Source organism: Carassius auratus, chromosome 25 (assembly GCF_003368295.1).
Source record: "Carassius auratus strain Wakin chromosome 25, ASM336829v1, whole genome shotgun sequence".
NCBI lineage: Eukaryota > Metazoa > Chordata > Actinopteri > Cypriniformes > Cyprinidae > Carassius > Carassius auratus.
Genome location: NC_039267.1, coordinates 16,755,508 through 16,769,549, shown reverse-complemented (window position 1 = coordinate 16,769,549; position 14,042 = coordinate 16,755,508). Strand labels below are relative to the sequence as shown.

The 14,042-nt window shown below is 38.4% G+C and overlaps 2 protein-coding genes across 2 annotated transcripts in view; both read right to left on the bottom strand.

The window, feature by feature from the left end:
* Positions 1–1,044: 1,044 nt before the first annotated feature.
* LOC113043544 (immunoglobulin superfamily containing leucine-rich repeat protein 2-like) lies at positions 1,045–4,077 on the bottom strand. The gene is made up of 2 exons (XM_026202991.1): positions 3,858–4,077; positions 1,045–3,303 (listed from the first exon to the last, which is right to left on the bottom strand). Exon 2 carries the CDS (start codon positions 3,292–3,294, stop codon positions 1,156–1,158), a length of 2,139 nt encoding a protein of 712 aa, XP_026058776.1. The 5' UTR covers positions 3,295–3,303; positions 3,858–4,077; the 3' UTR covers positions 1,045–1,155.
* A 3,871-nt stretch (positions 4,078–7,948) lies between these two features.
* Positions 7,949–14,042, bottom strand: part of LOC113043543 (laminin subunit beta-1-like) — a 34,360-nt gene continuing 28,266 nt past the window's right edge. Inside the window, exons 24-33 of the mRNA XM_026202990.1 lie at positions 12,425–12,794; positions 12,153–12,337; positions 11,828–12,069; positions 10,142–10,348; positions 9,823–9,967; positions 9,528–9,735; positions 9,152–9,293; positions 8,850–9,026; positions 8,597–8,756; positions 7,949–8,509 (exon numbers count right to left, since the gene is read on the bottom strand). Of these exons, the coding sequence (XP_026058775.1) occupies positions 8,370–8,509; positions 8,597–8,756; positions 8,850–9,026; positions 9,152–9,293; positions 9,528–9,735; positions 9,823–9,967; positions 10,142–10,348; positions 11,828–12,069; positions 12,153–12,337; positions 12,425–12,794 (1,976 nt within the window). The 3' untranslated portion in view covers positions 7,949–8,369. The remainder of the gene's footprint in view (positions 8,510–8,596; positions 8,757–8,849; positions 9,027–9,151; positions 9,294–9,527; positions 9,736–9,822; positions 9,968–10,141; positions 10,349–11,827; positions 12,070–12,152; positions 12,338–12,424; positions 12,795–14,042) is intronic.

The window sequence follows — 14,042 nt, the reverse complement described above, 5'->3', positions numbered from 1 at the left end:
TATTTATATATTTGTAGCTATATGTTATTTATATATATTTATCTATTTGTTTTGAAATATTCGTTTAAGGGAAAACATTATTAAAATAAAAGAAAAATTAAAATAAAAGCAAAACGGACTTTACGAACGGACTTTATTGATGATTTTACTGAGCTGTGCGGTTTGTGCTAGAGAGCTTTTCTGCATTCTACAAACACTTTCTGCGTTTGCAAACAATGTCCAATACATTTGTTCGTTCAATATTTTATTAAGGTCATGTACATAAAATCATATCAAAATCTTTAAAAGGTTTGAGTATTTTTACAACATCATTGGACACTTGGACACCAAACAAGCCACTATGCGTAAATTTACTGGACACTCGATGTCGCTTTGACTGATGGTAAAAACGGAACATTAATACATACATACATATATATATATATATATATATATATATGAGAAAACATCTCTTCTACTTCATTGGCTTACATCACAAATCGACATTTAATATCTACAGTCTATAGTATCCTAATAAAACACTTAAAAATACTTTTGTGCCACATGCCACGGACAAGAAGGCTATCTCAAAGAGAAGAAAGGACACGTTCAGTCAGTTCATAAAGGCGAGAGATGTGTTGTTGTTTTTTGTATTTTTTTCAAAGCACCCGTTCGCCAAGAGATTAAAAATCACACATTTTGGGATCCCACATTACACTTAACAAACTTTTTTTTTATCAAGGTGATCTGGTTTTCCAGACACACATGCTGTGAAAAGAGTAATGGTGATTTTTTTTCCCCTCAGAAGCGCGCGATGTCCACTATACAATAACGTTTCCAATTCGATAACGTAAAATGGACGCTACTTGAGACAATGTATGTTTAAGGTTATGCTAAAGTGACAATATTGAATTGTTTTAATTTTTTTTTTTTTTTTTTTTTAGATATAATTGTCCATTTAAGTCCAGTCCACTCGATAAATCTCAAAAACCTCTATTTGTAATAATGAACACTTGTCGTATGCACTTCTAACTTACTGAGGTAAAAATGTTCGCGCGGTTTTTGTTTTGTTTTTTGTTTTATTGTTTTTCCCAGCGCGTGTCTGTATAACGTGAGTTTACAGTCCGTGTTCACCTGGTTTGTATTGTGTTTCAGAGCAAACGAAGAACAAACATCTCAGCGGGGTTGTTTGTAATTACCGTTGATCTCGGCAGATATGTTTACCGCTTCAGCCCCGAGCGGCAACCGATCGCTGTACTCGGATCCAACCTCAAACTCCTCCTGTGTTTTGGATTGTGACTCGGGAATGGACTCGGTAACCACGCTTCCCTCGATGTCCTCGCCTTCTCCGTCTCCCTCCTCGCCATCGGCCTCCCCTTCTCCCTCTCCTAGCTCACTCGGGTTGAAGTTCTTCTCGGATCCCACAAAAGACGCCCTGGGGTCGAAATCCATAGCTATTTGCTTTTCCATCTGATCTGGGTTTTGCGTCTTCATGATCAACTTGTAGGTCTTGCCTTGATACTTGTAGAGCAGATGGCAGCAGGTGGCACCCAGCAGGGGAACGGTTGCCAGAGCTAGCAAAAAAATGCTAACGACCACTATAATTAACAAAGATGGGATTTTCTTTCTAGTTGTGAAGACCACTTGGACTTGGCAGTCCTGGCCCCCATAGGTGAGGCACAGGGTGTAATTAGTGCCTGGCCTGAGGCCCTGGAAGCGATAGGCGTTGACTCCCTCCTCAATCTTGGACCACTGCACCACTGAATGTCCATTGCCAGTACTGACACAAAGGTACAACATGTCCAAGGGTGACTTTTTGGTGGACGTCTGGAAAAGGCTAAAAGGCTCTTTATTCACAGTTTGGAGGTCTTGTTGTTGGCTGAGGTGAAGGTTTGACTTCGCGTTGGCCATCTGGAAAGGGTTCAGCTGAACTTTGGCCTCAGTTTCTGAAACTTCCAGAGCAATAACTCCGAAATCAAATGTGTACTGTTTGAGTTCGTCCAAGCTGAGGTTGAAAGCATGGTTGGAGATGTACTGCGTGCCATCATTTATTCCGCATTTGCCAACAAATGGCAAAGTATCAGCGCCTTCTTCCTCTCTCTCTTTATCCACCGTAATGAGAGATGTTCCGGTTGGAAGGCTCTTTGTCTTCTCTTCAGATTTGGGCCACATGCTAATAATACTGTTTTTGGAGCCTTTTGAACCAAGTTTGTCTTCTGGTAAATGGCTGGATGCTTTTGGGTCCAGCATGGAATTGGTGGCATGCTTTTTGGTGCCGGCCATAACAAGTCTCACAGAGCGCTCGGCTTTCCCCATGTCATTGACAGCAGAGCATGTGTAGTTCCCATCTTCTTTCTTGCTCATGCGAGGGATGATTAAGGTGCCGTTTTGAAACACAAGGAACCTGGCGTTCGTAGGTGGTCCGTTAATTGGAATCTCAATTTTTTCAACAACAGCCGGCAAACGGAATGTAATTAGTTGGTTTCCAGCGTATATCTCCCATGTGACCTCAGGTTTAGGAGTTCCTTTTGTTTCGCAGTAAAGCATGACCATATATCCTTCATAGAGTTCGGTTTTTTCGATGTTTGGCTGATATGTGATGGACACGGACGGGGTCTTGCAGTCCAGTTTGGGCATGCTAGTGACCTGAGTACCTCTGAGGTGGGAAGGAGCATCACACACAATGTTGCTTTGCTCAGGGATGGAGATTGTGGATTTGCTGATCCAGTCCCTGAGCCACTCAAGGTTGCAGGAGCAGGTGAAGGGGTTGTGGAAGATTTGAAGGTGAGACATGGCAACCAAAGCATCAAACGTTCCTTGCACGATAGTGGTAAACTTGTTATTGTTAATACGGACCGAACGCAGTTCCTTCAGGTTGGCAAAAGTATTCTTGGGGATACTGACCATCTCATTATTGTTCATCTTCAGCAACTGCAGGGCAGTGAGATTAGTCAAATCCTCCCACGGAAAATGCACAATCTTGTTGTGGCTAATATCCAAATTTTTCAGCTGAATCAATGGAGCAAACGTGCCCCTCTCAATGGTTACGATTTCATTGTGAGCCAACCAAAGAGAGGTCACCTGGGTCACATTTATAAAGTTTTGGGATTTCAGCACTTTAATCTTGTTCGCTGAAAGACTCAGGGTGGTCACATTGGATGGCAAGCCCACAGGTACTTCCAGAAGTTCTTTGTAGGCACAATCTGTTAACTGGTGGTTTGATTTATCAGAGCATTTGCACTGCTCAGGGCAACCGTGCACACTGCCAATCACAGCAGTCCCCAAGGCAATAAGCATCAGGTATTTGGTTGCCATTTTCAGCACCTGCCAAGCACACATGAAGATGCAGATGAGTACAAATGATTTCTATATTTTTCATGCACAAAGAAAAAAAAATCAAAGAGCTATATAAAAAAAAAATGTAGTCATATAAAGTGCTAACGCAAACTGACAGCTTTCCAAATTATGAGGGTAATTCTAAAAAGCATTTGACGTTGCATTAAACGTTCATGCACATTTATTTTGAAAAGTTACCGAATCCAAATGCATATTATTTCTGGTCTTTTTTTAAGTTGTTCTCGACTAAATAAGATAAATGGGGGGAAAGCAAAAAATCCCCGAGCGTCCTGCTGTGTTACCGAACGCCTCGATGTCGCTGTCCAGGGTTCTGAAAACGCTCTTCACTTTTTAATAAAAACGTCTGTTTTGTGAATGTCTTAAACTTCTCGAGATTTGTAACGACTGTTTTTCTTTTTTACCTAATCGTTTGCTGAAAGTTTCCAGAAGAAATGCACTTTTACAGTTTATTTGCTCATGATTCTACTTACTTTCTGAACGTTTGTACGATGATAAGGTTTCACTTTTTAATAGTGCCTTACCTGTAAATGATAGTCCTAACACTCGCGCGGATTTCAGCCAACACGACACTTGATGTAATGTAACAACAATATTTAATGCTCAGAAGTCAGTTTATCCCAAAACATGATGCAGCATTTTATATCCCTTTGTAAATCTTTTCTGTTTTGGTTAGCAGACGGCAGATGATACATTTTAGTGTCCGCGTGAAGCTGAGCAGTGCAGAGGCTGTCTCTCCTCGCGCTTGAGTTCGGACAGAATCCACTGCGCGCTCCCGCCTCCACAGTGGAAGGGGAGGGATCGTGAACGCGCAGCCTCTCCCTTCAGTTCCGCATTAAAACCACAGGGACTTCGCCGTCCAGATGAAGGTTATTCATAATTCAGATACAGTTGATAATTTATAACACATGACCTATGCCCTTGTTTGTATTTTCGATGTGATTATTACCGATATCCACATGATGGGCTACTTTTTCCACGTAACATCTAAGCATTCATTGTATATATTTTACAGGTTAGTGTTTTTCAGATGAAAACTCGCCCATCATAAAATAGGCTAGTGTGTATACTTGCAACAAAGAAAAACTGGTCATAAAATTCTGAATTTAATTATCCTTTTATAAAATGAAAACATAAGAGAATGTCTAAAAAGGAAGTCCAGTTATTGTTGTATAGTGACTATCTGTTCAAAAAGAGCAGAAAATTGTAATAATTGTAAATTGTATTATTATTTGGTATTCTTATTTTTTTATGTGGAGCGTAGGCTATTTTGATTATGTCATTACAAATGTCCCTGAAGTCAAATTTACTGCTATGAGCAAACCAGTGGGCACTAACAACAACAATAATAATAATAGTAAATAAAAAATAAACAAACAAGTGAACTGAGCTGGATTGACAATGGCAACACGATGGAGCTCAGCAACAGCTGGATTTTCTGCTTGTAGGCTACTTGTGGTGACTTTACAGTGGAAATTGCTTAATTGATTGACATGCCCGGAAGGAGCTAAGGTCTTACGAAACTAAATAAAAATGAAAATGTGAATACACTTGACTTTGAATGACACAATCCTTGTTTATGTCTATTCCTCGCCTTTTATTTTGTTGTGGTTTGCGGTGGTGAACCCCGAAACCTTTTTATATGCTGCCACCTAGTGCTCATTTTATAAATGTGTCATTTTTGCTGTTATTATTGGTTGTTATTAGATCTAGTAGATATTTAACACGGGTTTGAACACTTTCCCTTATTTCAGAAAAATAAATAAATAAACTACAACATAATGCACTGTTAGGAATTAAAGGAAATCTTTCTGTTCTCTGCTCCACAAATTGATCTATGGTAGGCTAAATGGTAGGCTATGTGTTTTTACATCATGGTTTTGTTTGACTTAAATTAGTTAGTTCTATTCTGCAACTCTATAGGCTACTACAATAGAAATTGAATGTTCAATGCATTTTCCCATTTGGAATTAGTAGGATAGTATGATGATACTACTAATGGGCCATTCCACCGAATTGGTGCCATTTCTAGCCCCAGGACATTATAGGTACAAATATAAAAATATTATCTTATTATTAGTAATAACTAATATTTTAATTATCTAAAATACCTTTTATTATTAAGCAAAGTGTTTTGCACATAAATAACTGCCAATTTAAAATATATAATAAAAAAGTAAAAAAATAAAAACTACCTAAACACTGAAAATATAGTATTTGTCCCTTGTGCCCCTAAACGCTAAATATAATGTTAAAAATCCTTCAGAAATCTTATTTTAGTATATATATATATATATATATATATATATATATATATATATATATATATATATATATATATATATATATATATATATAATGTTATTTTTTTGTTTGTTCTTTACATTTTATTTGCATTTTATTTGCTTTTTTTTTTTTTTGCATTTTTTTTTTGCATTTTTGCATTTTTTGTGTCCCTCCACATCCCATCTATACCTTTAGTTAATTTATTTCAAAATAAATGTATAATGTCTCCAGGTTTTCACTCAGTCCTGTTATCCTTACACATTGACCCCTTTAAAAGAACGGAAAGAGATTCAATAAGACACATTTTCAACATAATATCGCAACATCTCGATCATCTGAAGGCAATGAAATGACCAAAAGCATGTGGTATTATATGCTTTTTTGATGATCGATATTGTAACGGTGGTTAGGAGTGTCATTATAAATATACTGTCCTGTTATCTAAATTATTTCTTAAATGTTACCTGTTTATTTTAAAAATACAAATCTTTGGTGAAACACTATAATTTCCTGAGTATTCTCATAATATTAGCATGTACACCGTGCGGCTAGATTACATGTATTTGCTAATTTTATCCTAAAATCTCAATCCTGTTACCCATATACTCATCTATCCTTTACTTATATATAATAACTAAGTAAAAGTAACAGAATTGAGTTGTGTCAGATTTATTAAATATTAGGCTACATCCATATTAATCTAGATACATTTTGGCCTTCTGTCCAAACTGAGACAATTCTTTTGCCCAGAGAAAACCTATGGTTGTTCCTGCACTGTTGTTTTATATTACATTCCTGCAAGAATGACAGAAAATGTACTTAAAATGTACATACTATCTTAACACACATAAATATGTTCTTTATTCTCTCTGGAGTTACAGGAGTGACAAGGATATTTACTGAACTTCTAGTTTTGTAATGTGTCGGGGAACAGGAAGTGTTTTATGTATGTGTTGGTAGTTCTCTCTGTTGAATGAATGAGTAACCTGAGTAGAACGTGTAGCGTGAACGTTCTATGAGCCGCTTCTGACGTCACAGATGATGTTTGAACTGAATCATCGACGGTTAAACTCGTGCTGCTTCAGTCTCACATCTGTCTCACGTCTGCTCTGCTGGCGAGTCCATGTTAAACTCCTTATCTAATGCTTTCATACTGCGTTATTGGTTTTTTATTTGCATATCGGTCATTTTAATAGTTTTTAGTGCCTTTCGTGTGAACTGAAGGCAAAGCTAGAGCATTAACTTCTGAAATTTGTGCTTATTTATTAAAATTTTAAGATCACTTCACCTCCATTTTTTTATTATTATTATTTGATTTTTTTTTTGTTTGTGCTTCTTACATGGCTGAATAAATTGAAAAAGTGTGGGTTGTGATTAAAATACATTTGCAGTATGATGACACAGACACAAGGCGGCGCTCAGCTTCAGCTTCTTGCAATTAACATTACACAGTAAACACAGACAAAACTGTACTTTTGAGTCTTTATTAGCGAAAAAAAAATAGATTAAATGTGTTATTGAAGTATAAAAGCAAACGTCAAAAAAACTAATAAAAATAAATTCAATATATTTATTTACCAAGTTGCACGTTTTCATTCTTTCATTGTATACGTTGAGCAATTACTCTCATCAGAGAGCAGGTACTTAACTTAAAAGCCTCAACAGCAATTTAAGTTTAAGCTAAAAGGATCCCAGACCACCATTTTTACATATAATAACCTGTCCGGGATCCCCTATCAATACATATTTTGTATGTCTCTCTCTATTTATACCCCTGATTCACCTCATCAGCTGATTTGTAGACATTGTAAGAGTTTGTCAGATAACAGAGACACACATAATGTTCAGTTGTGGGGTTCGCAGGACAAATTCGACAATCACTGACCTATACATTTCTCAAGTAAGGCCATTAGTCATATTAGAGGCTTGAGGTTGGTCCCTGAGGTACCTGACTTGGCCATGGTTTTTGAGATACCTGTGGTGGCCGTCCCTTTCTGAGGTCCCTGTGTTAGCTAACGCTCCCTGAGGTCTCTGTGATGACCAATGCCGCTTGAGGTCTTCCCTGTCATGGCCAAAGCTCCCTCGGGTCTCTAGTGTCTTATTCACAAGCAGAGGACTCTTATGATCTAGTAATTTTAATGACCACAATGAGCAACAATGTCAGAGCCGGAGCTTAAAGCTAATGATACACAAAGGCATCTTTTTGAGCAATTTTGCCAGGCAACTTTTTTTTGAGCAACGTCTGGATAAGACGAAACCTCAGATTGATTGATTTCCTCCGACTGTATTTTATTAACACAAGACAAGTTCACACTGTAACAATGACACATTTTCAAGTTGTATTACTAACTTGAGTTTATTCTGATTTAATTTTCATGATATTCACAAGTTGGTCCAGATATCAGTAACCAAAAAAGTAAAAAAAAAAAAAAAATTAAATCACATTTATATTATTTGACTTTTTGTGACTTTATACCTTTATTCTAAAATTGAAAGGATGTGGTCAATGTAACTGCAGTCTCATAGTTATGCTGGGCATATCTTTACATTCACTCTTTGGTCTGCTATGTTTAAAAAACAAATGACATTCTCTTGTGTTCATAAAAGTGTGACACCCTTTCATACAGTGATCAAATATAAACGTATGGGTAAAACCGTAGCTGTAACAGATGTAAAACTCACAAAACCTTCTCAGGGATTTGACACAGAAGGTAATTTAATATATTTTCCTAAAGCAGTCAGTAGTAGCGTTAAAACAGACAGGTGCTGTAGACGGTGACTTTGTGACTGATCTCCTGAAGCAGCTCTTTCACAGCCTTCTCCAGGTCCACCAGCTCATTGGCCTTGTCCTCCAGCAGCTTCTGGTTTTCATCATAGCTCTTCTCAAGATCTGAAAAACAGAAACGTAGCTCATTGTAAGCGAGAGCATTCAAAATGCATTTGCTTCACAGGAACCAGAGATGCAGCATTGACATACTTTTCAGGAGCTGAAGTTTGTCGCTGGCCTGTAGCAGCAGATTTTTGGCCTCCTGTTGGAGTTTCTCTGCTCTTTTCTTGGCCTCGGCCACTCCTTCAGCCTTCTGCGTGATCTGCTCCTCAACACTTCTGTACTTGTCCTTCAGGTCTGAATCCAGATCCTGCATAAACAGTCCACAGCACAGGAGGTTACAAACCCAAAAAAAACGTCCCAAAACCAAAGATGACGTATCACGTCCAGGTAATTTGTGCACCTTTTTGAGCTGCTCAGCCAGTGCGCTGATGCTCTCAGCCTCGTTCTCTGTGCTGTTAGCACTGGTGGAGGTGTTGAGAGCCTTTTCTTTCAGCAGAGCTACATCGCTTTCCAACTTCAGGAGCCTTCGGGTGGCGTTACTCAGTTTTAGCTCCGAGTCGGACGTCTCAGACTCCACCTTTTGTAAAAAAGAGTCACATAAAGTGGCTTCAAATATCAAATCCAAATTGCACCATGTTGGTACTGATTAAAACAAGCCTGAAATCATTCCCTTGGAACAAATGACTGGTAATGTAGACGTACCGAGACCAGCAAGTCTTGCGTTCCCTTGATGTCAGCACTGGCCTGTTTCAGTGCCTCTGTTACCGAACTCTGGGCGCGCTCGGCCTGCTGCAAGGCCTCCTTCACCATCTCAGCGGTGTCTTTCACATCTGACGCCTCCTTCCTGTGACAACCAGAGAATATACAAACATGTGGTTCAATGAACTTGCCAGTAGATGGCATATATGAGATCAGTGGTTCTCAACCTCCACAACCATCAAACAGACCGTTGCAGAAAATGAAAGGAAAAATGTACTTATACATAATAATTGCATTTAGTAATGAGGGTGCAAAAACCGTAAGAAGTGCCTACTCTATCAAACTGTTACGGATGTAATTGACTGAGTAGATCTCAGACCTGGCCTTGCGTGCTTGTTCCAGGAGGCTTTCTGCTCTCAGTATGTCAGCGGCGCTCTGGTTGAGGATGTCCTCGACTTCTGTCAAGCTGCTCACGCGCTCCCTGATCTCTGCGGTCAGGTTCTGCAGCTGGGCTGGTGTGGTGGGCATCTGCATCTGCAGAACTTCACTGGCCACAGCCTCGATGCTTTCCAGGTCCGCTCCATCTTCTGTACAGCCAGATAGAGTAGGGGTTAAAAATCAAGGATCTGATCACCCAAGCAAAACATCTCAAAGAATCCTGTAAGGGTGCGTACGAGTGAGAAAGTCCCGGATCTGTTTGATGAGTTGCCGTAGCTCCTCGTTGCTTCCATCCACGCGCTTTTTGGTCTCATTGGTTTTTGCCAGCACTTCTTGAGCATTAAGCTTTGCTTCATCTGCTTTTACCTTTGCCTCTGACACCTGATCGTACGAATTAAAGAAAAGAAATCCTTTAATGTCTACACAAAAGCAATCAGCAGTTATCAAGAGCCTAACTATGAGAAGATCCGAACAGAAGCATATCTCTACAAAAAATGCATTGCAAAATCTTTCATCGTATCAACAGCAGATACAGTATCCGCTGAGAAACCTCACCATTTTGGAGAGCTTGTCCACTTCCTCCATAGCGCTGTTAATCTCCAGGTCAAAGTCCTTGGCTTTCTGCCAGGCATTGTGGGCCAGCGTGGTGAGGCCATCACATCCCTCTCCTCCACACTTCCTGTTTCCTTCCCCATCCACACAGCTCAGGCCTCCGCAGGGAGAGTCGGCACAGTTCTCCGAGCCAGCTGGACTGCCACATGTCTGTCCGGAGAGAGATCACGAAGTTAAAACTAGGCTTTTATATTTACATATGAAAAACTCACTAGCTGGGTTTCCATCCAAAGTTGCACATTTAACTTATGCGCCAAAATTGGAAAATCATACAAAACATTTGCAAACAAGCACCGTTTCCATCCAACAAGTCAAAGAGAACAAAATCGTCACTTCCTGATAAACTGGAACTATAAATCACTAAGAAAAGTAGGAGAAGCTACTGAATATTATACTTTTCCTACATAATAAATTACTTGTGCCTCAGAACGAGCAGATGAAACACAATGAATGCAGTTATTGCTTTCGGTTAGTCAGGTTTTGCCATCCAATAGTGTAAAATTACATTACTTTTTTGATGCGCAAGGAGGAATTTATTCGCAAAATGCATTTCCATCTGTATTAACTCTTTTTCACACAAGTCAAAAACTACCTCAAGTGAGCAGAATTTTTTTTTTGAGGATTAAGGGATATTTTTCAGAATTTGACGTTTCCTTCACTATTTTCTCATGCGATACTTAAAAATGTGCATTTAAACAGGGTTATGGAAACATAGCTAATGCTATGATGCAGTTTAGTTTAGTTAAAAAGTTTTTTAAACTATAAATGATGCGTTGGCGAACTGCTTCATCTTGTATCGTGTTAATTTAGTGTTCGTCTGCTAAAATCTATATATCAATCTATATCAACTTGCTCACGAGTTTTCATGGACCGACCTTTACTGATTACTGGCCCACCCCTAATAATCTACGTAGGGCTGGGCGATTTTTCCGGTTTTGCCGATTTAATGTTTTGCAACAATTGTATTTTTGGGAAATTGAGGAATCACGATTTTGAATAGAAATATTACCAAATGTTAGAATTAGAAATATTATGCTAAAGATAACAATAAAGAGAAAAGAACGATCCAATCGCATGTTGGCGCACGTGATTAACCGTTCACGGGTGACGCGTTCATATCGCTAGAATGTGCTGATATGAACGAAGTTGGGCAGTGGAATAAGAAAGCATGCAAGAAGATGGGAGTGAGCTTCTTTAACTTGAGTGCCACATTTTAAGACGGCTGTTTCGTGAATGAGACTGCCCAAAGGAAACGGAACAGTGGAAAAGTAGCGCAATCAAATAAAAAGCCTGTAATTACTACTGTATGTCTGATATTTCATGTTTGCATTTTCTCCAGTTTCCTTGATATTACTCAGGTTTTCACTTGTTTTATCATCCTTCAAGCAAAAACTACACCTATCTTTAACGAGCTGCACAATATGCGACATGTAATAGAATGTTTGGAATATTATGTGACAACAAAAAACAAACAAAAGCCTGAGGATCTCCAATGGTTTTTTACAAAAAATATAACATGAAAGTGACATTGATTTGTTTCTGAAAACTAAACTTTGCTCAGTAAAACTACTGTATGTCAGTGACTTGATAAGCTCTTGACCATGTTCATCAATCGGTTGACTGCTTTACCTTCTCGCTAAGCTCAGTGAGGTCCAGAGTCTCCAGCTGTCCAGCGAGGTTGTCCAGTTTCTTCGCAAACTCCTCCTGTCTTTGAATGAACTCTTCTTTGGTCTGGTTCATCAAGTCCTCTGTTTCTGTCCGCAGGGTGGCAGACTGATTGACCAGGTTGTCTGGGTCAATGGTGGAGGCATTGGCACGGATCTCTGCCATCTGGGACTGCTCATAGTATCGACTCACGCTGGCTCTGGCCCCTGTGGATCGGAAACCATGTTGCGTTGATACATTGTCTGTTTGAAGAAAAGGGATTTACAAGACCTAGAGTGATGTTACTCACCTCGGATGTCTGAATTCTTCACAAACTCCACCTGCCCCTGAAGGTCCTTCACCGTCTGTTCCAGTTTCTGAGCTTCTTCTTTGAGGGACTTCAGTTTGGTGTCCGTGCTGTTGTTGTCGGATGAGATCTCGGACAAGGTCTCCTCTGTCAGGTTGAGTTTGGTGTTCATTTCAGCCATCAAGGCACTTCAGAGAGAAAATCAATTCACACATATTACTCTCATGAGAAGGACCTACAGTTGCTTCCACATCCTGAGCAAGGCTTTGACTTACGTAGCTTGTTCGAGAAGTCCCTGGATCTCCGTTAGAGGCTGAGTGGCTGGATTCTGGGCCAGGATGTTGCGGATCGAGTTGGCGCTGCTTTCGACGCTATTGATGGTGGCCTGGTAGGGTCCTGTAATGCCGTTGGCTTTGATGGTATTGACCTTCTGGACCAGTCTGTGGGTCTGGTTGGTGAGGTCGCCCACAATGACATCCCATTCGGCGAAGCACTGGTGGCAGCGCTCGCAGTGTGGGAACTCGCCCGTGTAGCCTCGAGCGCACGTGTCACATCGAGGCCCGGAAACACCTTCCACGCAAACACAGTGACCTGTGACCTTGTTGCACTGCTGCTCAGCCATGCCTCTTGGGTCACAATCACATGCTGAAAATATACAGGAATACTGAGGTTTAAGTACAGGACCTGAAGTTTAATGCATGCTTATCATGAACTAAAACTATTACAAATATTTCTGTTAATGGAAATGAGGCTTGAAATAAAATATATGTGTCTTAAGGGTCAGTTTTTCGAAATTGAGACTTATACATCATCTGAAAGCTGAATAAATAAGCTTTCCATTGATGTATGGGATTTGGGTTTATGGGTTTGTTAAGATCGGACAATATTTGGCCGAGATACAACTATTTGAAAATCAGTAATCTGAGGGTGCAAAAAAAAAAAATCTAAATACTGAGAAAATCGCATTTAAAGTTGTCCAAATGAAGTGTTTAGGAATGCATTTTACTAATAAAAAATAAGTTTTAATATATCTACAGTAGGAAATTTACAAAATATCTTCATGGAACATGATCGTTACTTAATGTCATAATGATTTTTGGCATAAAAGAAAAATCTATCATTTTGACCCATAAACTGTACAGTATTTTTGGCTATTGCTACAAATATACCACAGTAACTTAAGACTGGTTTTATGCTCCAGGGTCACATGTGTATTTTATTTCAGCTTCATTTCCATTAACAGAAATATTTTTACTAGTTTTAGTTAATGATAATATTCAGCTTTCAGATGATGTATAAATCTCAATTTCGAAAAAACTGACCCTTATGACTGGTTTTGTAGTCACACATAAGATATATATAAAAAACCTGAAACATTCAAATTACTGACCGGAAATAAATGAAAAATAAAATAGCACTGAAGCTAAAACATAAAAATAAATTAAACCTAAATGGTAATATATATATATGAAAATAAGAAAATAAAATAAAAATACAAAATCACATAAGCAAATTACTCAAATTAAACTGAATTAAATGACCTGACAGAAAATTAAAGAAAGTCTTATCAAAAATAGTAATAAAATATGTCATATATAGTATATATATATATATATATATATAGAGAGAGAGAGAGAGAGAGAGAGAGAGAATACAAAAAATCACATTGGTTTAAAGTTAAGCATGTTGTTGAGTTAACAAAGATCTACTAAAAGCCTAAAATACACAAAATTATTGGGTAAAAAGTATTTTTTTAATTTATAAAATTTAATAATAATAATAATAATAATAATAATAATAATAATATCAACAAATCATTAACAATTAATTTACACATTTGTAGAACTTTGGCATTCATAATAGAAGTAAAAAAAATAAAACAACCTTGAAATT

Coding starts and splice junctions, on each gene's coding strand:
- LOC113043544 (XM_026202991.1), bottom strand. CDS start 3,294: ATGGCAACCAAATACCTGATGCTTATTGCCTTGGGGACTGCTGTGATT.